This window comes from Cervus elaphus, chromosome 2, assembly GCF_910594005.1.
Source record: "Cervus elaphus chromosome 2, mCerEla1.1, whole genome shotgun sequence".
NCBI classification, from domain to species: domain Eukaryota; kingdom Metazoa; phylum Chordata; class Mammalia; order Artiodactyla; family Cervidae; genus Cervus; species Cervus elaphus.
The window spans coordinates 22,173,040-22,196,003 of record NC_057816.1 but is presented as its reverse complement, the minus strand read 5'-3'; the positions used below and the strand labels follow the sequence as shown (position 1 = coordinate 22,196,003).

Below are 22,964 nucleotides of genomic sequence, written 5' to 3'. Positions count from 1 at the left end.
TGCTTCCTTCGATGTTCTTTTGCATAGCTGAGACAAAGCTCAAATGCTCCACCAAGCTAAAGGAAGGAAACCATAAAACAGCAAGAGAAACATGAAACTAGATAAACTGGTTGTAGGCAAAGTTCCTTCTCAGGCTCTCAGGCCCGGTCATGTTCTGTCTCCCACGCTCCTCCCATGAAGGGGAGGGGAGGGGGGATCTCAACAAGGACTTCCATGGAACACAGATCCAAAAGTCTCGGCTGCTCAGAGTGGAAACCCTGCGGCTGAATCTCGGAGAGTGGAGGAGTCGCCTCCCTATTTAAGGCCCACCTACTACATTCTTGCTGAAGACATACCTGGGCCTCCACCAGAATCATATGTGTATGTCTCTGTGTGTGTGTGTGTGTGTGTGTGTGTGTGTGTATGCTGAGTCTCAGTCGTGTCCAACTCTTTGCAACTCCATGGACTATAGCCCGCCAGGCTCCTCTGTCCATGGGATTTCCCAGGCAAGAATACTAGAGTGGGTTGCCATTTCCTTCTCCAGGGGATCTTCCCAACCCAGGGATGGAACCTGTGTCTCCTGCATTGGCAGGCAGGTGGGTTACACATGAACCACCTGGGAAGCTCCCAACAGAATCTATGCCCACTGCAAATTAGATCATGCCTGACCACAGAGATACGCACTTTCCTTTACCCCTTACTTCATGTTGATAATATTATTCTTTCACCCCTTTTTCAATCATTCAAAAAAAAGAACTTATGAAGTATCCACTATGTCCCATACATCGAGATAAGGTTAGAGTGGTTAAAAAAGCTATTTTCTTTCTTTATGGAGCTTTCAGTCTAAAGAACATATTCTTTGAAAATAAGGATTAAAGGGTCCCTATTTTTCCGAGAAGCTAAAGGCAAAGGAGAAAAGGAAAGATATACCCATCTGAATGCAGAGTTCCAAAATAAGGAGAGATAAGAAAGCCTTCCTCAGTGATCAGTGCAAAGAAATAGAGGAAAACAACAGAATGGGAAAGACTAGAGATCTCTTCAAGAAAATTAGAGATACCAAGGGAACATTTCATGCAAAGATGGGCTCAAAAGGACAGAAAAGGTATGGACCTAACAGAAGCAGATGATATTAAGAAGAGGTGGCGAGAATACACAGAAGAACTGTACAAAAAAGATCTTCATGACCCAGATAATCACGATGGTGTGATCACTCACCTAGAGCCAGACATCCTGGAATGTGAAGTCAAGTGGGCCTTAGGAAGCATCACTACAAACAAAACTAGTGGAGGTGATGGAATTCCAGTTGAACTATTTCAGATCCTAAAAGATGATGCTGTGAAAGTGCTGCACTCAATATGCCAGCAAATTTGGAAAACTCAGCAGTGGCCACAGGACTGGAAAAAGTCAATTTTCATTCCAGTCCCAGAGAAAGGCAATGCCAAAGAATGTTCAAGCTACCGCACGATTGCACTCATCTCACATGCTAGGAAAGTAATGCTCAAAATTCTCCAAGCCAGGCTTCAACAGTATGTGAACCATGAACTTCAAGATGTTCAAGCTGGATTTAGAAAAACCAGAGGAACCAGAGATCAAACTGCCAACATCTGTTGGATCATCAAAAAAGCAAGAGAGTTCCAGAAAACCATCTATTTCTGCTTTACTGACTATGCCAAAACCTTTGACTGTGTGGATCACCACAAACTGTGGAAAATTCTTGAAGATGGGAATACCAGACCACTTTACCTGCCTCCTGAGAAATCTGTATGCAGGTCAAGAAGCAACAGTTAGAACTGAACACGGAAAAACAGACTGGTTCCAAATTGGGAAAGGAGTACGTCAAGGCTACATATTGTCACCCTGCTTGTTTAACTTATATGCAGAGTACATCATGTGAAATGCTGGGCTGGATGAAGCACAAGCTGGAATCAAGATTGCAGGGAGAAATATCAATAACCTCAGATATGCAGATGACACCACCCTTATGGCAGAAAGTGAAGAGGAACTAAAGAGCCTCTTGATGAAAGTGAAAGAGGAGAGTGAAAAAACTGGCTTAAAACTCAACATTCAAAAAAAAACAACTCAAAAACTAAGATCATGGCAACTGGTCCCATCACTTCATTGCAAATAGATGGGGAAACAATGGAAACAGTGACAGACTTTATTTTTTTGGACTCCAAAATCACTGCAGATGGTGACTGCAGCCATGAAATTAAAAGACGCCTGTTCCTTGGAAGAAAACCTAGACAACATATTAAAACAACCTATATAACATATTAAAAACAACCTAGACAACATATTAAAACAACCTAGACAACATATTAAAAAGCAGAGCCATTACCAACAAAGGTCAGTCTAGTCAAGGCTATGGTTTTTCCAGTAGTCATGTATGGATGCAGGAGTTACTATAAAGAAAGCTGATTGTGGAAGAATTGATGCTTTTGAACTGTGGTGTTGGAGAAGACTCTTGAGAGTCCCTTAGACTGCAAGGAGATCCAACCAGCCCATCCTAAAGGAAATCAGTCCTGAATATTCATTGGAAGGACTGATGCTGAAGCTGAAACTCCAATACTTTGGCCACCTGATGGGAAAAACTGACTCATTTGAAAAGACCCTGATGCTGGGAAAGATTGAAGGTGAGAGGAGAAGGGGACGACAGAGGATGAGATGGTTGGATGGCATCACTGTCTCGATGGACATGAGTTTGAGCGAACTCCGGGAGTTGGTGATGGACAGGGAAGCCTGGTATGCTGCAGTCCGTGGGGTCCCAAAGAGTCAGAACAACTGAGTGACTGAACTGATTGAACTGATATTTCAGGGACATATGTGCTTAGTCACGCAGTTGTGTCCAACTCTTTGTGACCCCATGGACTCTTTGTAGCCCACCAGGCTCCTCTGTCCATGGAATTCTCCAGACAAGAATACTGGAGTGGGTTGCCATGCCCTCCTCCAGGTGATCTTCCCAGCTCAGGGATCGAACCCAGGTCTCCCACATTGCAGCAGGATTCTTTACCATCTGAGTCACCAGGGGAGCCCATATACTTGAATATTTATAAATAAAATGATAATGGGGGAGTCATGAGGAATATTGGTAAATTTGGTGATGACCTGAGAATTATTGAAAGTGAGTGATGGGTACTTGGAGTTCCTTCATATATTAACTCCGTTTACTTTTGCATGTGTTTTTTCTAAAGTAACACAAAAGGTTATTTTTTTTTAAGTATAAATACAAGGCAATAGTGGCTAGATGTCAAATGGATGACATCCATGGCCTCTGGATCCAGATGAACCACCACGCCACCCAAGCTCTCAGACTAGAGAGTGTAGCGTGGAGCAACTTAAACGTGGAATGCTGGCTACACACACATTCCAAGAGATGCCCATTCTGTGTGACTTCAAGAGTCTCCATCTCCTGGATGTTTCCCCTCCTTCCCTAAGGTAGACAATGGCAGGGAGAACGGCCTGCATCTCACCTGACGCACATTACTGAAAGAACAAGGAACCTCTTTCACTTTAAAAAATTTTTTTAAGTTTTTGGCCATGCCATGAGGCATGCGGGATCTTAGTTCCCTGATCAGGGATCGAACCTATACCCCCTGCCTTGGAAGCTCAGAGTCTTAACCCTGGACTACCAGGGAAGTCCCAGGAATCGCTTTTATCCATTGTCCACCTGAACCACAAAAGGAGAAAGGGTCTTCAAACAGACTAAGGTCAAAACCATACCTCATATAAGTCTTTTTATAAAAACAAACAAACAATTAAAACAGGCATTATCTGGACCAAAATTGAAGTGGTTCTTTGGTTTGTGTGGGAGTTTAAAATATTATCAGAATGGTTGTTTGCTTGTTATAAGAATACTTTTGTTGGTCCAATGTTTGCAGGTGGGATGTGAGGCTCCGCAGGTACACGTGTCGCTAGGCCATCGCTGACTTTTATTCACCAGGAAATGCGGGGAAGCAAACTGAGGAAAGGGAAATGGAAGGCTAGAGAATAAGTAAATGTTTGGGGCAATATAGGAACAAGGAGCAAACGACATCCAGGACTCAGAACTACACCGAGACCCAGAGTAACAGGGCGTGGATGGGGAGGAGGCAGGCCCCTGGCACAGGGGCAAGGGGGCAGGCGTGTGTTAGAGCTCTGAGGAGCAGCGGGCGGCTGACCGGGCAAAAGCACACCGCTGACGTGACCTCGAGGTCTGGCAGTGCCCCAGTGTGTCGTCAGGGTACTGATTTAGACATGAACCCTGCGTGGGGGGCAGGAGATGGAATTGCTGTCCTCACAGTCTTTCTAGACGGGGAGACTGCATTAAGCTAACAGTGACACCAAATGCAATGCATACCTGAAATGTCCTTCTGCCTACTTCTAGCCCTATTCACTTTTTTTGAAAAAATCTTTACTGAAATTGTTATAACATTGTTTCTATTTTGGTTTTCTGGCCAGGAGGCATGTAGAACCTTAGCTCCCAGACCAGGGATTGAACCCACATTCCCCACACTGGAAGGTGAAGTCTTAACCACTGGACCACCAGGGAAGTCCCCTGACCTTTAGTTCTTTGAGTCCTATTCTTCCTCCAAACCATCTTCCTCCAGGAAGCCTTCCTGGATCATCCAAATTTTCAATTATTTCTCCCCCATCTCAATTCTCATAACACTTACTGTCCACATCATTCATTTGGCATCTATCATTTATTACTTTAGGAAATAAACATATATCTCATACATGTACATGTAGATACATATTTATATACATCTATATCTACATAGCATAAGCTATATATGCACACAGATATATATACACACATATAGATATGTACTTTTATCTGTAAGACTGTGAGAGCCAAGAGAAGAGAGGCAGCTCACGATTTGTTAACCACTGTAACCCATCTTTCGAGCCCAGTAAGCACTGGGAGTCGTAGAGGTGAATACTCATAGAATTCAAAGCTATAATAGAATTCCTGCCTTTTAGTCTTAGTCCTGCAGTGTACCAGACTCGTATCAACAAGACACGAGCCCCTGAATCTCTCCAGGCCTCCCTTCCTGCTCAGATGGATTAAAAATACTAATACCTCCTCACACAGTTCTCAAAAGCACCAAATTAAATCATGATTGTGGAAACACCTTGTAAATCATTATTCAGATTTAGGATAATATTATCATTCTCTTCTGGGTTTTAAATCCGGGCTCTTGCATTTCATGACGGTGGAAGCGTGGGTAAATTCTTCAACCCCTGAAAGTCTTCGCATCCTCATCTGTAAAATAGGAAAGATAAGTCCTAACTTGCAGGGTTGTTACCAGAATTAAACGAAATCACATTTACAGCGTGGCTAGCACGACACACAGCGCCCAGCACTCACTCGGAAGTCTTGCTCCCTTCCCTGTCTTACCAAGTGTATCCTGGTAAGCTTTTTCTATCCTGTCTGGAGCAGCACCCTGCACACGGCAGAAGTTCGAGAAATATTTACTCTTGATAAGGATGCTCTTGAGAATGATGTTGATGAAAACAGACAACGACTGCCCGCGAAGATGCCTTTGCGGTGGCCTAATGCCTAGCAAAACCGACTTTTAGATTTGAATCCCTTGTGCCTTCTCCTCCTTGCCTTTCTGACATGTGGGGGGAGGGTGGGAGGAGACCTTCAGTCTGGTAGAGGCCCCTTTAAAACTGTACCCGGGCTCCTCCTCTGCCAACCAAGTCGCTAAAAATACGACTACAGCAAAAGCTGAAATATTTGCTGAGAAAACTGAATTTCCTGCTACCCTCACCCCTTCCACTCAAAATCCTGACCTAAGAAGCCCCCAGCTCGGCTTCACCAAAGGCACAGCCTCCCACGTCCCACCCTCGTCTTATCGTGGAGTCCCGCTGTGGGTTAGAGCTAGGATGTTATGTTCAAAAAGTGCCCACTCCAAGGCGGGGAAGCCACGAGTCTTGGCAAATAGCTTGCCATGTGCCTTGGCGTTTGTCTCTGCTTACGAGGACCAGCTCTCTCCAAATCCCCCTCCATCTGTCCCAAGAAGGATCTGTACTGGACCCTAGAAGCTTCCCACTAATCCATCTTTTATCCTCTCTTGTGTCGAACCATCTCCTCCTCTGCCAGCTTTGCCATCTATTCTGTGCCCTCCACCTCCCTACTCCCAGCTGAGTGCAGCACCCATGGGCCCCAGCTCACCCTCAAACCAGGCCCTTGCAGACTTCCTCTCCTTTCTAGGCCTGCAGTCCTCCTTCAATAGCAGTGGGAGTCAGTGAAGACAGGGAAGTTTTTGAAATGTGAAAAGTCGAGGACGGTAAATGCAGGGCCAAGCCCAGTGTGTTAACAGGTAACACTCCAAAGGCTGGCCCCAGGCCAGGCAGTTCTCTATGGGGAGTGTCACCTGATCTCCCCAGGTCCTCAAAGTCGCGGGACCCCTCAGTTCTCACTGCTCCAGTCTCCTTTCCTTCTCATTGATTCGAGAATCAGAGGCTCACAGATCTACCCAGCCAGACTTGCCAACAGCCTAAGTCACCTAGTCCAGAAGAGGAACCCCTCACCAGAGGATGTGCATGCCCTCGATGTGAGCTGGTGGAGGGGTCCACTTCTGTGCATGTCTTTGGATGTGCCCATGTGGCGAGGAGCCCACAGTACGTGTCTCTGCAGATGTGTGACCAGTGTGTGTGCGTGTGTGTGTGTGTGTGTGTGTGTGCGTGGAGGTGTCATTACATGGGGACATCCGTGGTGCTGCTCCCCTCTGGATACTTGAGTCTGTGGGTGTCTGCCTTCCTATTTCTGTCTCTGCCTTCCTGTCTGTCTACCTTTTCCTCACCTCGGCGCCTGCCCATCCCCCTGACAAGCACTGTGGCCAGTTCTGCGTAGGCGCCTCAAGTGGGCTGTTGCTGAAATGGTTGTTTTCCGGGTGGAACCACAGTCGCGTAGCCATTGTCCCTTGGGCCTGCGGGTGTTCAGAGACACCCTCACCTCCTCACAAAGGTGTTGTTCAGGAGGAGGAAAGGCGTGCTGCCTGTGCAGGGGTCTGAAGAGGGGTACATTAGTAAGATACCCCCTCTTCAGCTCTGACCAGCAGGAAGAAGGGCCCAGAGGCAATGCAGGCTGCAGAGTGATGTTGCCTAGCAACTTGGGAGACTTCACTGCAAACTCACTCAATCCCGAATTCCTCAGCTCTAATTTGGGAAGAGATAAGCCCGGAGTCCAGGCCTGATATCCAGTGTGCCCCCCAGGTCCTCCTTCCCTCTCTCCTCTGGAACCCAGAGTTGAAAACTAATGGGAACTGACACAACCCGAGGCCCTCATGTAGGCAAGGGCCCGAGTTCCCAGGACTTTCTGTCATTTGGTGGAGGTGGAGGTGGGGGGGGATGAAGGATGTGCCAGAGACAGACTGGGGAACAGATTTTCAGTTACAAGGGTGGGTGAGTCCCAAACCTGCTGAGAGACATCCCTACACCCCAGGGCCTGGAATCCCAGCCGGCATCCAGCTCAGCTTGGGGGACAAGCTGGCTAAACCTGTCCCCAACCTGAGTGACTACCAGAATTTCCCTCCCACTCATTTTCCCTTTGGCAAGCAAAGCCCAAATGTTCAGGTAGGAAGGAAGCATGCAACAGTCATGCTAGGACAGGCGAGGGGCTGTGGGGTCGCATCAGTTCTGTTTCAGCATCCCCTGTAGCAGCCAGAGCCACAGAGCATTTTCCCCTTCCTCCCCTTGGCTCCAGTCCACACACCTGAAGAGCAGGCATCCTTGCTTCCTTCCCTCCTCTGGGACATCAGCTGAGAAGGACCTCCCAGTTTTCTCGGAGGTGGCCCAACCTCTTCACTAGCATGCCACGCTGCTAGCTCTGGTACCCTGACCGGTTGGGGGAGGTTGGCAAGCTGTTCCCCCACCAGGCTGTTCTCCCACGAGGCTCCTCCTCCCATATCTCCCTTCCCAAGCCTCTCACAAAGCCCACATCCTTCCTCCACCATGGACCCAAAGAACTGATGACTTCGGATATTTCCCTACACTGGGGTTGAGAGTATTTTCTTCCCCTCCCAGGTGCAAGGGGTGAGCGTAGCCAGTATTTGTCTTATTCAGAAGCAATGGAACAAGATGTTGGGGAGGTGTGGTTTGGGGAATGAGAAGGAAGGGTGTGTATATCCATATATAATATATATATGTATACACACACACCAAATGGGTGTTGTGCATATATGATTTTGTCTTGTTAGTGCAGGACATGTAGACGGAATGGATGGATGGATAGATAGATAGATACGTAATGCAGACATTTCCAGTAGAGTGATTGCCGTGTACATGTGTGCTGGTGGTTGCACATAACAGGGAGTCTGCGTGTATCTGCACAGCCTGTGTACAAGGCCTGTGTAGTTATTTTTGCAGGCTGTGTCTGCATGTCGAAGTGCACGTTTTAGTGAGCCTGGGGAGTATCATATATGGGCGTGTGGGGTTCTGGTGTGAACTTTTGTGTTTCCGTGTGCCCACTACCGGGTTGTGTACCCACACCTTCCCCATTCCACCGCAGAGTGATGACGACACCTTTAAACCGCACGTCCTAGGGGTGCATTTATTTCTTTGAGGCCTGAGGGGGGAGGGAAGGTAGAGGGAACCATATCTGGGACTCTAGTTAGTTTGTGGAAGTGTGGGTGAGGGGTGCATGATTTTCTCTCTGTGGGTGGGAGGAGTGTTGTGCCCAGATGCGAGTGTTTTTGTGCCCGGGATGTCGGGGTCCTCCTTCTGCGTGCGCCGGCATACATCTGCTTGGCAGTCTGCCGCCTCGGCAGCAGTGTTGGTGGTGAGTTTGGGAGGCTGGGGTGTGTAGGAGGAATGGATGGAAGTGTGTAGGCAGACGGGCTGGGGCAGGAGGCGGGGCGAGGAGGAGGGAGCCGCGAGGGGGCGTGGCCCTGCCTCCAATCCCCCCGCCCACTCTACCTAGGGCTTCTCCTGATTGGCTTCTCTTCCGCAGGGCTCTGGATACTTTCTCCTGCAGAGCGGAGCGCGGGAGAGAGGACCCGAGAGCTGAGCGGCTGGTTCGGCGCGGATCGGCTGCCTCGCCACCGCCCCAGGGTCCCCACCCGTCACCGCGCAGAACCCCTGCGCCAGCCTCCGTCCCAGCCAAGGGCCCCCGACATCAAACATGGACTGCTGCACCGTAAGTGAGCGGGCCTGGGGGGCGGGCACTCAGCTTGGTCTGGGGAAGGGGCTACCGAGAAGCTCCGGGAGGCGGAGTGGGGAGTGAGGGGATGGAAGTGGGTGCAGAAGACCTAGGAGCCCTAAGGGTGCCTGCTGAGACGCGAATGGTGGGTGGTGGAAGGCGCCCGCCTGACTGGGAAGCCCTAGGAAAAATGCTCCCCAACTCGCGGGGGCGTCTGAGCGCCCATCCGCCAAGCAGTCTAGGTTGGACCCGGAGCTCGACAAGGCTCTGCAACAGGAAAGCTGCAGGTTAGATGAGAAGAGGAACTTCCCCAGGGAGACGCTGGAAACCGTCGCCTAGCGAAGCAACCGCGACTCCTTTCCCCTGGCTTTCGGCCCCCGCCCCAATCCCCGTCCCACTACTGCCGCCGTCGGTGAGCGGACAGGATGACCTTGGTGACCCTGGCGTCCTGTGCAGCGCCGGGTGAGATAGTCAGTTCATAGTGGTTACCTTAGTACTGATGGTGGGCAGCGGAAAGCCTAGTCCGTGTGGTCCTGGGGAGGGATTTGGCCCGGCCTCCAACGCTTTCTAGCTCTGGAGGGGGCTGGGTGAAGTGACCGCGAGAGAGCCCTGCTGGCGAGGGAAGGAAGTGTCTGCAATTTGTCAGCGCCACAAGGAGACCTGACGCCAAAGCAGGTCGCTGTGCAGGTGCCGGCATGAAAGCGCCTCGCACAGGACCAGGCTCCTGGCACACCCGAGGAGTGGTGATCATACGTGTATACGATATGTTTGTGTTTATTTACTTGTTACTTTTATTTATTTATTTTTAGTCCTTACATATGGAGAAAGTCCGACTTCAAAGTCCTTGTATTCTCAGCCATTTGGTCAACTCAGCTAATGACACAAGAAGTTATGACTTTGCCTGCTCCCCACCCTCCACCGTATGGCTTAGAAAAGGGGAAAAATTAGGTTTGGATGGAAGGAATAGCCCAATTTAGAAGAGGTGAGGTTTCCCTGTGTCTGAGTACTAAGAGGCAGAAAGAACTTAGGGGCAAGTGGTTGTGGTTGTTGTTATGATGTTTAGCTCTTATTAATACAAATAATTGTTGTCAATTTGTGAATGCTTACCATGTACATAACAGTTTATATTTAACCATCACGACAACCCTGTGAGGTAGATATTTTTCCATTTTATAGATGTGCAAAGTGAGGTTTAGAAAGATTAAATGACTTGCCCATGGAAGTACAGCTTCTAAGTGTGGAAGTGGAACACTAGACTTGTCTGATTCCAACAGCTGTTAATTTAACCTCTCCTATAAATATTTCCAATATTTCATTATAAAGGTAATATGCTCATAACAGAAAAAAAAATTTAAACTGAAGAAAAGTGTAAAAAAAGAAACATGTCAATCATCTACAATCCCACCCCTGGAGAAAGCCCTGATAACATATTTTCTTCCAGCCTTTCCACTCTGTTGTTCTCCTGGAAGCAGTTTTTGGTTGTGAAAGGAGAACTGGGCTCTTAATGGAGGTTCCTGGGCTCCTCACCCCACAGTGGTGTTTTACAAAACAGAGAAAATAAATGCATGGTGGGTTCTGGGTATGTCTGTGGGGGAGAGGAAATATTGCCCAGATGGTAAGAATGGTGGGGACGATAAGTCAGGAAGCATGGTCAATGGAAAGAAATGTGAGAGCAAAGACTCCAAAAAGCCAGAGAAGGAGAGTAACTTGTCCCCACTGGCACCTGCAGGACTAATTAGAGTAGGATGTCGGGTGCCTGCCTGTGGACTCTGGTCTGCCCTGGACCATGTTCCTGAGTGCCCAGAAAGCCATACTGAGGGGCTGGTGGGCATGGCTGGAATAAGTGTCCCCTAAAAAAGAAGAAGCTGCTCACTCAAATAGTACAGCAGAGGCAAACACACAATTATCCCAGTGGCCCCGCATTCTGGGTCACCTCCTCCAGTGCATTCTGTACCCAGGCGCCTTCCCCCTTTCCCGTCATGTCCTAGGTGTGCAGGGCTAAAGGGCTGAGCAAGAGATAACTCTCTGCCAGGCTGAGCAGGGGGGCCAAGAAGAGGTGACAGGGCTGAGGGTTGGGGCAGGGCTGGGCTGAGCATCTTCCTACCCATCTCCATTCTGTGTAGGGCTGGGCTCTGCGCTGGGAGGAAGCTGGCACATGCACAGTGAACAGCACATCTGGGAGGTTGGGAACCCGCCCCTCTTCACCTTCCATCCTGGGCCCTCCCTGCTGACTGTCCACCCTGGTGTTTGGGCAACACCTAGTCCTCCCTTACTCCCTTCTTCCTCCTTGGTAAGGAGGCTCAAACAGAAATGAGAAGAAAATAGCCCTGCTTTTTTTTTTTAAGAGCAAGAGCTGTTGATTCAGATGTACCAGTTGCCAATTTACATAGTCACAAATATCTGACTTTTCCTGAATCACTTAATATAAAAAGGCAAAGAAACAGTTTTGGACTTTTTTTTTTTTTTTTTTCCACTTAGTGTAGTTGACTTGATCCAGCTCATAGAAATAATTACCTGCCCTGAGGCAGTGGTTCACATCACAGGTTTCTGAATCCCATCACTATTTGTCGGCTCTGTGACCTTGGGTAATTTGCAAAATGTCTTGGATGTTTCTTGACCTGGAAAATAGAGATTAAATGAGGGCGTCCCTGATGGCTCAGCAGTAAGGAATCCGCCTGCAATGCGGATGACGCGTGTTCAATCCCTGGGTCGGGAAGATCCCCTGGAGCGAGAAACAGCAGCCCACTCCAGTATTCTTGCCTGGGAAATCCCATGGACAGAGGAGCCTGGTGGGCTCCATGGGGTTGCAAGAGTCAGACAGGACTGATTGACTAAACCATCACCACCACCAATGGGTGCAAAGTGCTTAGCACAGGACCCAGCATATGACAAGCAGCAGGCAGGGATAATTCTTAAAACCTTTAGGACAGGGGAGCTGAAGGAGACTGCATTAATTGGGGCCAACTTCTAGATGTGGCTGAAGATATTGAGAACCTCAGAGCTGAAGTGATGTTTGGGACCAAGAGCCATGACTTGTGTTTTGCCCACAACTGCCCGCCTCCCCCTCCCAGAAGCCCCCTAGTTCATGCAGAGCTCTCAGGCACACACCATCAGATCTTGGTTTTGGAAGGCACCAACCTGGGCACCCTTCCTAGGTCTTTATACTGTCCCTCCAGCTCTGTCCTGAGAACTCAGCTGGAGGGAGAGGGAGTGGACTCTGGGGAGGAGCAGTGAGTTGGGGGTGGCTCTGCCTGTTGTTCCATTCTGGATGCAGCTGGGGTGGGTGGTGACAGCAGGTGGGTCTGAGCATGTCTGGGGGAAGATACCCCTTCCTCCGCTCAACCTCTACAGCTGCTGGCTCAGGGGAGGGCGTTGGGCATGCGTTTTTGATCACTGTCCTCTTTGGAGAAGAAACTTTCACCGTTCCCTAAGAATATCCCCAAGAAAGGTTTGAGTTCTGAGAATCGAGGATCCAAAAAAGAGTGGTTTCTGTTTGTAAGTGGGGAATGAGATGTCAGGGAGAGAGTGGTAGGCCCAGGAAAGACAAAAAGAGTGTGTTGGGCCCCTCCACAGCCACCCCAGTCCTTGATAACATCGTTCACCCATATTTAACTCAACTGTGGACATCTTGAGCACAAACCAAAGATCTCTGAAGCCCATAAAATGCAGACAACCTTGGGGACCATGATGAGAGGAAGCCATTTGTAAACCTGGACTTAGGCATCTGGGATTGAAACCTAAGCAAGTCCTGAGGTGAGATCTGGTGAGGTCCCACTCACACTCATCTTAATTCCGTGAACTGGACACGTGATGGAGGGAAGAGAAAGGAATGGAACTGAATTACTCTTAGTACATGAGACTGTGGTCATCTCCTGCCAGAGAAACAAAAACACAGCGAAACTAGTGGAAGTCCTCAGGCCAAAAAAAAAAAAAAGACAAATTCCTAGAAGCTAGAGGGTCAGTTCGAAGGAGAAATGCCCTTTTAACTCCATAGTTAACCTTAAGCTTCCCACCTCACCTCAAAGCTGTTGGGTTGGGTCTTATTTTTCGGTTGCTCCCTGTGAAATTGTTTTTACATGACTGCTTCAACCTACAGAAACAACTATCTTGCATCAACTTACCATTATTTAAAAGAATCATAATAGCTACCATTAATCGAGTGACTAGATTGTGCCAGAAACTTTCTGCATATCACAGTGTTTATTCTTCCCCATGACCCAGAGGAACCTGATTTCAGATGAAGGAATGGAGATAGGAAAAGATTAGAAAACTTGCCCAAGACCACTCAATTAGCAAGTGGTAGAGCATGGTTCATTTTCTTGACTGCCTTTGCTTATCTGCAGAGTAGGAGTTAAAAGGAGCTTCCTAGGTGGCGCTAGTGGTAAAGAACCGGGAGACACATGAGACCCAGGTTCGATCCCTGGGTCGGGAAGATCCCCTGGAGGAGGGCAGGGCAATCCACTCCAGTATTCTTGCCTGGAGAGTCCCATGGACAGAAGAGCCTGGCGGGCAATGGTCCATTGGGTCACAGAGTCGGACAGGACTAAAGTGACTTAGCAAATACACAGGCAGGGGTTAAAAATAGACTCTGGACTCTGACATACAAAAGGCTTGACTCTTTGGTCCTGATAACTACCTGCACAACCTCAGGTAGGTTTTCAACACTTAACTCAGTTTGATTAGGGGTCAACTGCGATAACAGTAAAAGGTACGTCATAGCGTTGTCGCCAGGGCTAAATAAAATAACATCTGTAAAACCTTGTGTTGCCATGCCTGGAACAAGGGCAGTGCTTCGATAGTATTAGGAACCATTGTCATGATTCTTTTCTTTCTCTTGAGCACCTCATGGAAAGGGCTTCTTGCTCCTGCTTATCTTTCCTTTGTCCTTTTTTGAAGTGAAGCCTTTTCTCTGTAGCTTCTTGCAGACCATTCCCTCTCTCCTGTGTTTGGAGCAGTGCAGAATGGAGCATGAATGGGGGAACAGTCTCTGGCCTCTAGCCCTGGGTTGGGCGGGGGCTACCCCACTGCAGGGTAAGCCCCATCTTCACCCTCATCCCAGCTTTGAGCTCTGGGGTGATTTTTACTTAGCGAAGGGACAGCCTGCTGATTCTTCTAAACCCTCTCCCAGGGAATCCTGGACTCAGCAGGGACCCTTCTGAGCCAGAGGCACCCTCTGAGGATGGGGGAAAGGCAGCCATGTCCCGGAGTCCCGGCGTGGTTTACTTTGCTTTTCTCCAGTAATTGTGTGCACCCTCCAGACAGCCAGCCGGCCCCCTTCACTGGGCTGCTGGCTGGGCCTTGGCTCACTCACCTGGCTGTCTTGTAGCACATCTACTGTGCGCTTCTTTTTCCTGAGTTGAGAACACAACTGTGTTCACCTGACCCCGAACCTTCCTTTTTGTCTGCCGCTGCCCAAGACACACACGCACACACACACCCCGTCCCCTCCCCCCGCCCCAGTGCGGGCCCTGCCTTAGCCCCTCTGAGCTTCCCACTCCCGCGTCGTCCTGGCCTCAGTCCCCCAAGTCTCTCCTCCTACCCCACCCTCTCGGGGATCTCGGCCGGGTCACCCCACAAGACACCCCCCCCCCGCTACCCCGCCCCCCAGGAGAGCGCCTGCTCCAAGCCGGACGACGACATTCTAGACATCCCTCTGGACGATCCGGGTGCCAACGCGGCCGCTGCCAAAATCCAGGCGAGTTTCCGGGGCCACATGGCGAGGAAGAAGATAAAGAGCGGAGAGCGCGGCCGGAAGGGCCCGGGCCCCGGGGGACCAGGCGGAGCTGGGGGCGCCCGGGGAGGCGCGGGCGGCGGTCCCAGCGGAGACTAGGCCAGGTGAGGCGGGCCGCAGGCTCTCCTTCCCGACACCGGGCCCCTTCCTCCGAAGGTGCAAGGATGACTAAGGGCACTGGGGGATGGAGAAGGGAGTGGAGGGAGCCAAGGAAATTGGCGATGTGGGGTGGGGGCGCGTGGTGGGGAGGAGGCTGCGGGCTCGAGAGCTCACCTGTTTCTATCTCCATCCTCCATTCTGCCTCGCCCCGGACCGAAGGACTGAGCATTTTCGAAGGTAATGGATGCGACTCCGAAGCAGCGGGGTGGGACCCCTGAGTGAAAGAAAAGCCCCAGACCCACACCTTCCCTTCGACCGCCCCCACCCTCCTCCCAGCCAGGGAAAATGCCCCTGCGCCTGCGGGCTTTCTAACTCTTGGTGACACCTGACGCTGCGACGGGGCGCCCCTGGACCGACAGGCCTGCCACCCGCACTGGACTGCACCAGTCGGGCCCGGGCGTCACAAACACCCCGCGGCTCGCACACCTACCGGCCGCGGGCTCATTTCAGCCCAGTGACTCCGGGTGGGCAGTCCCGGGTGATCCGGGGTCCCCGATGCTCCCCGCCCTGGGTGCCCCGGTTCAGGACGGAGGGGAGAGAATAAAGTACTGGGAGCGGGCAGGTGCTCACCCCTTCTCTTTGCTCAGTTTCCCGAGACAGATGGATGCCGCGTCCCCTTCGCAGTGACGAGACTTCCCTGCCGTGTCTGTGATCCTCTCCTTTCCACCAACCTGCCAGCTTCAGGAGCCCTCTCTGCTTCCCCCAGAGACTCCCTCTCCCAGGAACACTTCGTCCATCAGTCGCTAAGGCCGTGCCCTTTTAGTTAGCTCTCCAGTCTAGTACGGTCCCCGTTCGCCCTTCCTCCCCACCCTGACCCGCCCCCCCCCCATCCTCGCGCGCCCAAATCTTTCTTCTTTAGCTTCTCGCCCACCTCTCCCCGCACCCAGCATGCAGCTCTCTCTCAGCAGCCTCCGCGTGCTTCCCTTCGCGCACTGCGGAGGGCGCCCTAAGCGTAGCCCAAGAACACTCCAAAAAAGAAAAAAAGAAATCCCTTTAGTTCCGCGCGCAGCTAAAGGGAGCACCCCTGCGTCTCTGCTGCGCCGCTCACGCCCCAGCCTAGTCCAGAACTTTGGGGCGAGGAGAGAGGGGAGGACGGTTTTTATGATGTCGGATGCCCCTGGCGGTGATCAGAAGGGAAGTTGCCCTGTCACGCCCCAACCCCACGCCTGCCTGTAATCAGCCCTCCCCTCTCCCCAGCGTACCCCGAGAGCCGCCTCTCCAGTTCTCAGCTTGTTTACGCGAACGCCGAGAGCCGGGGACGGCTCGGTAGGAGGAGTCTTCCGCGGCCCCGCCCCTGCTCCTGCTGGCCCCGCCCCCACGGGCTCCTGGGGCTGTGGCCGGGAGGGTTTTTATCTCCGTGTGTGCATGTGACTGTGCTGGGTTGGAATGTGAACAATAAAGAGGAATGTCCAAGTGTTCAGAGGGTGCCAGAAGGGAGGGAGTTTGGGTGCATGAGGCCACCAATGGAAATCTGAACAAGTCTCCTTTGACCAAACCAAAAAGTGGAGGCGGAACGGTGAAGGGAGGAGGGAAACCAAGGTTAGAAGGTACCTTGGGAATCAAACTTCCCGCCTACAGCATCCCTTCTGGGAATACTCTGGGCCGCCTAGAGGAATTTGCTAAACCGGCAAAACGAAGAGGGAGACAGTATGGTAGCCAAAAACTTTTAATTTCTGATATTCCCCCTCGGGGATCAGGAGAGAAATCAGACAACCATAGGGAGCTTGGACTTGGTCGTCACCGTGCTGGCAGACGGGGGCCTCTCCAGGAGCCCATTGCTAGAATCTGCCCTTTCCGAAGGTTGCTCAGAAATCCCAGGTGCCATGGCGTCCTCCCTGATGGGATACAGGCAATTCTTAGTGAAAGCTGGGCGCATCCCTCAGAGCACACCCATCCTCTAACCCAGAGACTTCTCATTTTTAGTGTGCGTAGGAATCCTCGTGGAATTTTGGTTGAAATGACGATTCCTGGCCCCATCGCTTCCCCCAACACACACACACACACACACACACACACACACACACACAGAGAGAGAGAGAGAGATTCTGCTTCAGGAGGAATAGGAAGTGGTTTGAATCTGAATGTTTAACAAGCTCCTAGTTCAGGTAATCTGAGGACTGGGCTTCCCAGGTGGCGATAGTGGGAAAAGAACCCACCTGCCAATGCAGGAGACTTATATAAGAGACACAGGTTTCATTCCTGGGTTGGGAAGATCCCCTGAAGGAGGGCATGGCAACCCACTCCAGTATTCTTGCCTGGAGAATCCCATGGACAGAGGAGGGATTGGAGAGGACAGACTGGCAGGCTACAGTCCATAGGATCACAAAGAGTTGGACAGGACTAAAGCAGCTTAGCACATAGGCACTCTCCCAATGTGAGGACCACACTTGGAGAAATGATGCACGATTCTGGACCCCACAGCTGACAGCTGAAGTTGATGACAGGCAGCTTTTGCGTCTCCTTTCCTTACTACCTCTCTCTTCCCCACACAGAAGAACTAGACTCAGCTGAGAGCTCAGAACAAACAATTCCCACCCTCCATGGCCTGTGGATGTATGTAAAAGTTCCTTAAAAGTGAAAAGTAAAACATTCTTCTAAGTGTTAGGAGGGAGAGAGCAGCTCATGAACCAAGCCCTCCACCCAGCACACTTCACTCACATGCTGAAATACACAAGCCACACTTTACCCACAGCACAATCAAAGCCCAGGGCTGAGCCATGCCCCTCACCCTGAAACACCTCTTAAGGTGTTAGAGTTTGAGAGTTGCAGTCACCAACTGTTAAGCCCTTTCCTCCCACCCTGACCAGCCCTCAGCCCTCCTGCTCACTGTAGGTCACTCCCCCCGAATGTCTCCTTGGGTCTCTTCCTCCTTTCTTTCTGGAACCTTATCAGGCAGAACACAGCCACGGACAGGAACAGCACGCCCAGCAATACCCCAATCACAGTCCCAGCCACTCGGCCTTTGGAAGGGTCTAAGGAGACACATAAGGAGATAAATGCCTGGTGGCTCAGATGGTAAAGAATCTGCCTGCAGTGCAGAAGACCTGGGTTCGATCGCTAGGTCAGGAAGACCCCCTGGAGGACAGCATGGCAATCCACTCCAGTATTCTTGCCTGGAGAATCCCATGGACAGAGGAGCCTGGGGGGGCTACAGTCCATAGGGTCGCAGAGTCGGATACAACTGAAGTGACTTAGCACATACACAAGGAGACACATGATCGTCAGAGCAGCAGACCTTCCTTGATGCCCCAGATGGCTTCACACCGACCCCCAACCCAGGCAGACCAACCCAGCCTTTGCCCAGTATCCCCTACCAGTCACAGAGAGGGTCAGCTCACAGGACGCACTGCCCATCTGGTTGGTGGCCACACAGCGGTAGGTGCCCGAGGAAGCCAGGGAGAGATTGGTGAGAATGAGCTGGCCAGACACCTCATCTAAAGGGTAAAGAAGAAGTGTCCATCACTCATTCAACTCGCAGGGAGCTACACTATGACCAAAGCGTATCTCACTTCATCCTTACCACAATCCCATCAGGAAGGAACTAACCTCGTTCTATAAGTGGGCAAACTGGCTCAGAGAAGGAAAGTAATTGCCCGAGGTGATCCAGAGAGGAGGTGTCAAACCACTGCAAGTTCTGTACTCCTTCCACCCTACACAGCTGCCTTTTCAGGGAAGGGGAAACGGCACAGATGAAAGGTTCAGAAACCGCAGTGGAATTGCGGTGGGCTGCCTACTGGCTGATGTCAGCTTCTTGGTTGGTGGAAAGGGTTTGATTGCTAGAAATTGTGTCCTCTGGAGCGGGCTCTAAGCTGACCCAAATGCTCTTCTAAGCTGCTTACCTTCCTTTTACAAGGAGGAGTACACATCGGGAGGTGGCCTGGGGGCTCTCTGGATTGGTAAAGGGCTCTGCTGGGGGTTGAAAGGGTAGCCAGGGCACTGGAGCCAGCATGAGGAGTCTGAGAAGCCAAGGCCTTTAGCCAGCTATGTGATCCCCTGAAGAAGATTCAAGCCAGTCCTTGCTACTCTGCCTTGGCTTCCTCACTAGCAAGTTTGGAAATGACTCATGACCATTAAGATATCTACAAGGAACCCCAAGCCCCAAAATAGACAAGTGGGAGTCACAGAATACCCCCTGCCTTCCACTGTCTTCCAGGATATCAGAAATACGTTTAGCTTGAGAAATGCTCCCAGGACCACACAGCCACAGATGGTACAGGAAGACAGGATAGAACAGTAAAGGCAGCCAAGGAAGAAGTAGGGGAAAGATATAGCCATGTGTCTCATACCTGCAGGCATGGAACTTGTACTGTGGGTGTGTGGAGTTTAGAGGTCAGATTTGCCCAGGCTCTGAGTCCCGTCTTCCTTGCTGGCCTGCACCCTTACCTTGCACCATGCTGCCAGGAGAAGGTGTAAGAGAAGCTCCAAGGCGGATCCAGTTGTACACTGGCTTGGGGGCTCCCGTGGAAGAACTGCATCTGAGGGCAGCAGAGCCCCCCACGGAGGTCTGACCACTCTGACTGCATGAGGGTCTACTGGGGGGCACTGCAGAAATCACAAGAAGTACCTTAGCTTTCTTCTAGCCCCACCTTCATGAAGCATTAGGTTTCCTGCTTTAATACTCCTACCACCTAGCAGATCACTTCTGTTCACACACCACATCATCTCCAGGAAGTGATGTCCACTATTGGAAATTCTGATTGTTAGGAAATTCTTCCTCATATGTCAAGCCAAATCTGTGTTAATATGATATCCACCCATTGGTCCCAATTCCTGCCCTATGGGCCCACAAAGAAAAAAGAAAAAAATCTCTCCTCTGTAAGACAGCTCTTCAGATATTTGATTGCAGCTGTTACACACCACCACCTAAGTCTTCTCTTTTCCATGTCAACATCCCCAGCCCCTTTAATAGTTTCTTCTGTTTGCCCATCTCCAATCAGGCTCTAGTTTGGGGTGAGATGGATGCTCTGAACAGGAAGTCAGTGCTTAGTGATGGAGTGCCTTCTTCCTTTAATTGGCCGTACCTTTTCTCTGCTAGAGAGGAACAGAATCCAGCTGCAAATGGGAGGTTCCCCTAAAGAGGGAGCTGTTGGGGGTTGACTCAGATCCCTATCTGTGGGAGAGGTTTACTAGGGACTGAGGAAGGAGGCATTCTTTGTGGAGGGTGGAGCAAGGGTAAGATTAGACAGCTTTGGGAAGGGGGTATTTTCCTTCAAGGTCTCTGGTGCAGTTAGGTGCTTGGGCTAGAAAGCAGGAGAGGGGCGATTTAGCAAGGCCAGTGCAATCTTTCAGGTAATGTGGGTGGCTGGTGGGTCCCTAGCCTGCCTTACCCAGCACAGTAAGGTTGATTAGCCCCAATCCATTGGTGTAGAAATCTGGCGGGTTGTTAACATGGCAGAGGTAGGTTCCAGTGTCCGAGGGGCGGACATCGGTCAGTTTCAGGGTGGCCACTCCTCCTGTGGGGGGGTTCTGAAGCAGGCTGGCCCTCTCTGCCTTAGAACCAGTTGGATACAGCTGGCCATTGGTGAAGTACAGGATCTGTGGAGAAGCAGAATGTGCCTTTTGCCACCTGGCGTCAACTCTACAGTCCTTCAAAGCAGGTATAAGAGACCCTCCCTTAAAGCAGCCAGGGAAGCTGATACCCTGTAGCTAGAACCGTGAAGATCTGTCTGTCCCCAGATATCATCCCTTCCCAGGGGCTGAATGAACTAGACTCATTGCTTTCAGCTACGCAAGCTCTCAATGCAGGGGTGGGGGGCGGGGAGGGAGAGCAAATATTCTTGGAAGGGGCAGCATTTTATCCTGCTTTTAATCACAGCAGCTTAGCCTCCGTGAGTTTGTGAACTGACACGGCAGCTGCACTCACATAGGGAAGACACTAAGTCCTATCTGACTCTTCGTGACCCCATGAACTACAGCCCACCAGGCTCCTCTGTCCACGGGATTTCCCAGGCAAGAATACTGGAGTGGGCACCATTTCCTCCTCCAGGGGATCTTCCCAGCCCAGGGATCGCACCACGATCTCCTGCATTAGCGGGCAGATTCTTTACCACTGAGCCACCAGGGAAGTCCAGCTATGGAGGAGGAAGTTACAAACTGCAGGACTGTGTATGTGATACAGGGTCATGCAGACTGTGTTCCTAAGAAGATCTAGAAAGAATCCACTGATTTTTTTTCATCCAAGTGTTTTCATCCCCAAATGCACTCTCTCTGACCCCATGCCCTCATTCTAGGATGGTCCCCTGGTCCTGCCTCTCCTTGTCAAGTCCACCAAAGGCAGGAAGGCCCCCCACTCGCGAAGGTGCCCCCAGCTCACCGGTTGGGACATGGAGACGGGCCTCCCAGGCTGCACGAAGCTCCACTCCAGGGCAAAGTTGTCTCCCACCGAGGTGCTGTAGCTGCAGGCCAGCTCTGCGGTCTTGCCCACCGGTGCGCTCAGGGGCTCGGAGGGCACCTTCACCTCCACGGCCAACCCGGGGGCTGGGGGTGCCAGAGGCCCGCGGGGGAAGGGCTCAGATGACCCGGTCTGGGTGCCCTCCCTCCGCCAGAGCTCAGCTCCCTCCTCTCCATCCCGCCCTTTCCGAAACCTGAGGTTTCCGGGAGGGAGGAGCCCACGTCCCCACCAGGTTGGTGGGTGAAAGGACCAAGGCTGGGCCAGGTCCCAGGGTGTGTTTGTCGGGCAAAGAAAAACAGAAGTCGGGTGGTGGTTAAACCCTCCCGAGAGAGGCCCAACTTGTCCTCCAGCCTCTGTCCTCGACCCTCCCAGCAGCCTTCCACGTCCCCTCCCCGTCCGCGGTCCGCTGGCTCTCACCCCTATCCGCCAGCCCCCTCCTCACCGCTCAGGCCGACCCAGCCCAGCAGGAACCTGCAGAGGAAGCCCCCGGGGAGCCAGGTCATCATCCTGCCAACTCTTGGTCCGTCTGGGTCTGGGAGAAGGAAGGGAGTGCCCACCGCGCAGCCTGCTGGTGCTGGGCCGAGCGAGACTGGCTATCTCAGAGCAAACAAGGGGAGAGGCCGGCCGGGCCCTCAGGTAAGGAAGGGCTCCTCCCTCCTCCAGGCCCAAAACGGGACTCATTCTCACCCTAACCCCTTGTGTTGTCCCTTTCCCCCCAATTTCTGAAGCTGTCAGGCATGGGGGGCGGGGAGAGGGCTGGGTTTGGGATGGGGTGGGCACTCCAGGGAAGGGGAGGGATCAGAGAGGGAGCTCTGCAGGGAAAGAGTGACCCTGGAGGAAAAGAGATGCATCCTGATAACCTGAGATGATGTCTCCACTTCGGGGTCTCACACTGTGAGCCTGAACCCCAGGCTAAGACCCCACCTTCCCCTTCCACTCCCTTCACAGAGTCTTGTTCTTTCTGAGCCCCTCGGAGATCCCTTTCTCCCCTGAGACCCTTTCTTTGGCCCTTTTGGCATCCCTTGTTGAGAAAGGAGTCTCCATGGAAACTATAACCCTGCCCCCTTCCCAGAGCCACCCCATTACATGGGCAGAGAAACTGAAGTCTAGAGAAGCCCCCGCCCTTGGTAGGAAAGGGTGTGGCAGGATTGGTGTAGACACACCAGCCCCACATCCTGTGCCTGGCTCTGCCTCAGCACAGGGGGATCACTGCTGGATAGACATGGACAGGAAGGATTCAGTAGTCTGGGAGAGGGCAGGAGGGGTCAGTTTCTTCAGGCCCTGCCCTCGAGGAGGAAGCAGAAGATTAAGTGCACAGGCACCCAAGCTGTGAGCTCCAGCACAAAGTCACCAATGTCATCCCCTTGCTGCTCAAAGTGAGTTAGGATCTCCCCGCCCCAGGTTCTTGTTCCTCTCCACCACCACCGCCTGACAACACACGACCCTTGTAAAGACTCTAGAAGAGCCATCCTGAGCCAGTAAGCCAAGTCGGAGGCTGTGTGAAGCCCTGCTGGGTCCACAATCCTGGTACTGTCCTCTTTGCATCATCCTGAGAGTCAGCTTCTCCCTGGGAATTC

At 51.5% G+C, this 22,964-nt stretch overlaps 2 protein-coding genes across 2 annotated transcripts; one reads left to right on the top strand and one right to left on the bottom strand.

Annotated features, from left to right (window-relative positions):
- The first annotated feature begins 7,894 nt into the window (after positions 1-7,894).
- NRGN (neurogranin) lies at positions 7,895-16,414 on the top strand. The gene is made up of 5 exons (XM_043874257.1): positions 7,895-8,001; positions 8,918-9,103; positions 14,715-14,941; positions 15,156-15,173; positions 15,584-16,414. The coding sequence occupies exons 2-3, from the start codon at positions 9,089-9,091 to the stop codon at positions 14,934-14,936; spliced, it is 237 nt and encodes a 78-aa protein (XP_043730192.1). The 5' UTR covers positions 7,895-8,001; positions 8,918-9,088; the 3' UTR covers positions 14,937-14,941; positions 15,156-15,173; positions 15,584-16,414.
- A 232-nt stretch (positions 16,415-16,646) lies between these two features.
- VSIG2 (V-set and immunoglobulin domain containing 2) lies at positions 16,647-22,846 on the bottom strand. Its single transcript, XM_043874241.1, has 7 exons — positions 21,830-22,846; positions 21,310-21,473; positions 20,324-20,531; positions 19,380-19,538; positions 18,311-18,430; positions 17,824-17,968; positions 16,647-16,831 (listed from the first exon to the last, which is right to left on the bottom strand). The coding sequence occupies exons 1-7, from the start codon at positions 21,891-21,893 to the stop codon at positions 16,702-16,704; spliced, it is 990 nt and encodes a 329-aa protein (XP_043730176.1). The 5' UTR covers positions 21,894-22,846; the 3' UTR covers positions 16,647-16,701.
- Between the last annotated feature and the right edge of the window lie 118 nt (positions 22,847-22,964).

What these genes read in the sequence shown, in the direction of transcription:
- VSIG2 (XM_043874241.1), bottom strand. Translation starts at nt 21,893, where the DNA reads ATGATGACCTGGCTCCCCGGGGGCTTCCTCTGCAGGTTCCTGCTGGGC. An exon ending in AATCAACCTTACTGTGCTGG is followed by an intron (nt 19,539 to 20,323) that starts GTAAGGCAGGCT and finishes TGATTTCTGCAG; the next exon opens with TGCCCCCCAGTAGACCCTCA. An exon ending in TTCGGGGGGAGTGACCTACA is followed by an intron (nt 16,832 to 17,823) that starts GTGAGCAGGAGG and finishes GTATCCCATCAG; the next exon opens with GGAGGACGCCATGGCACCTG.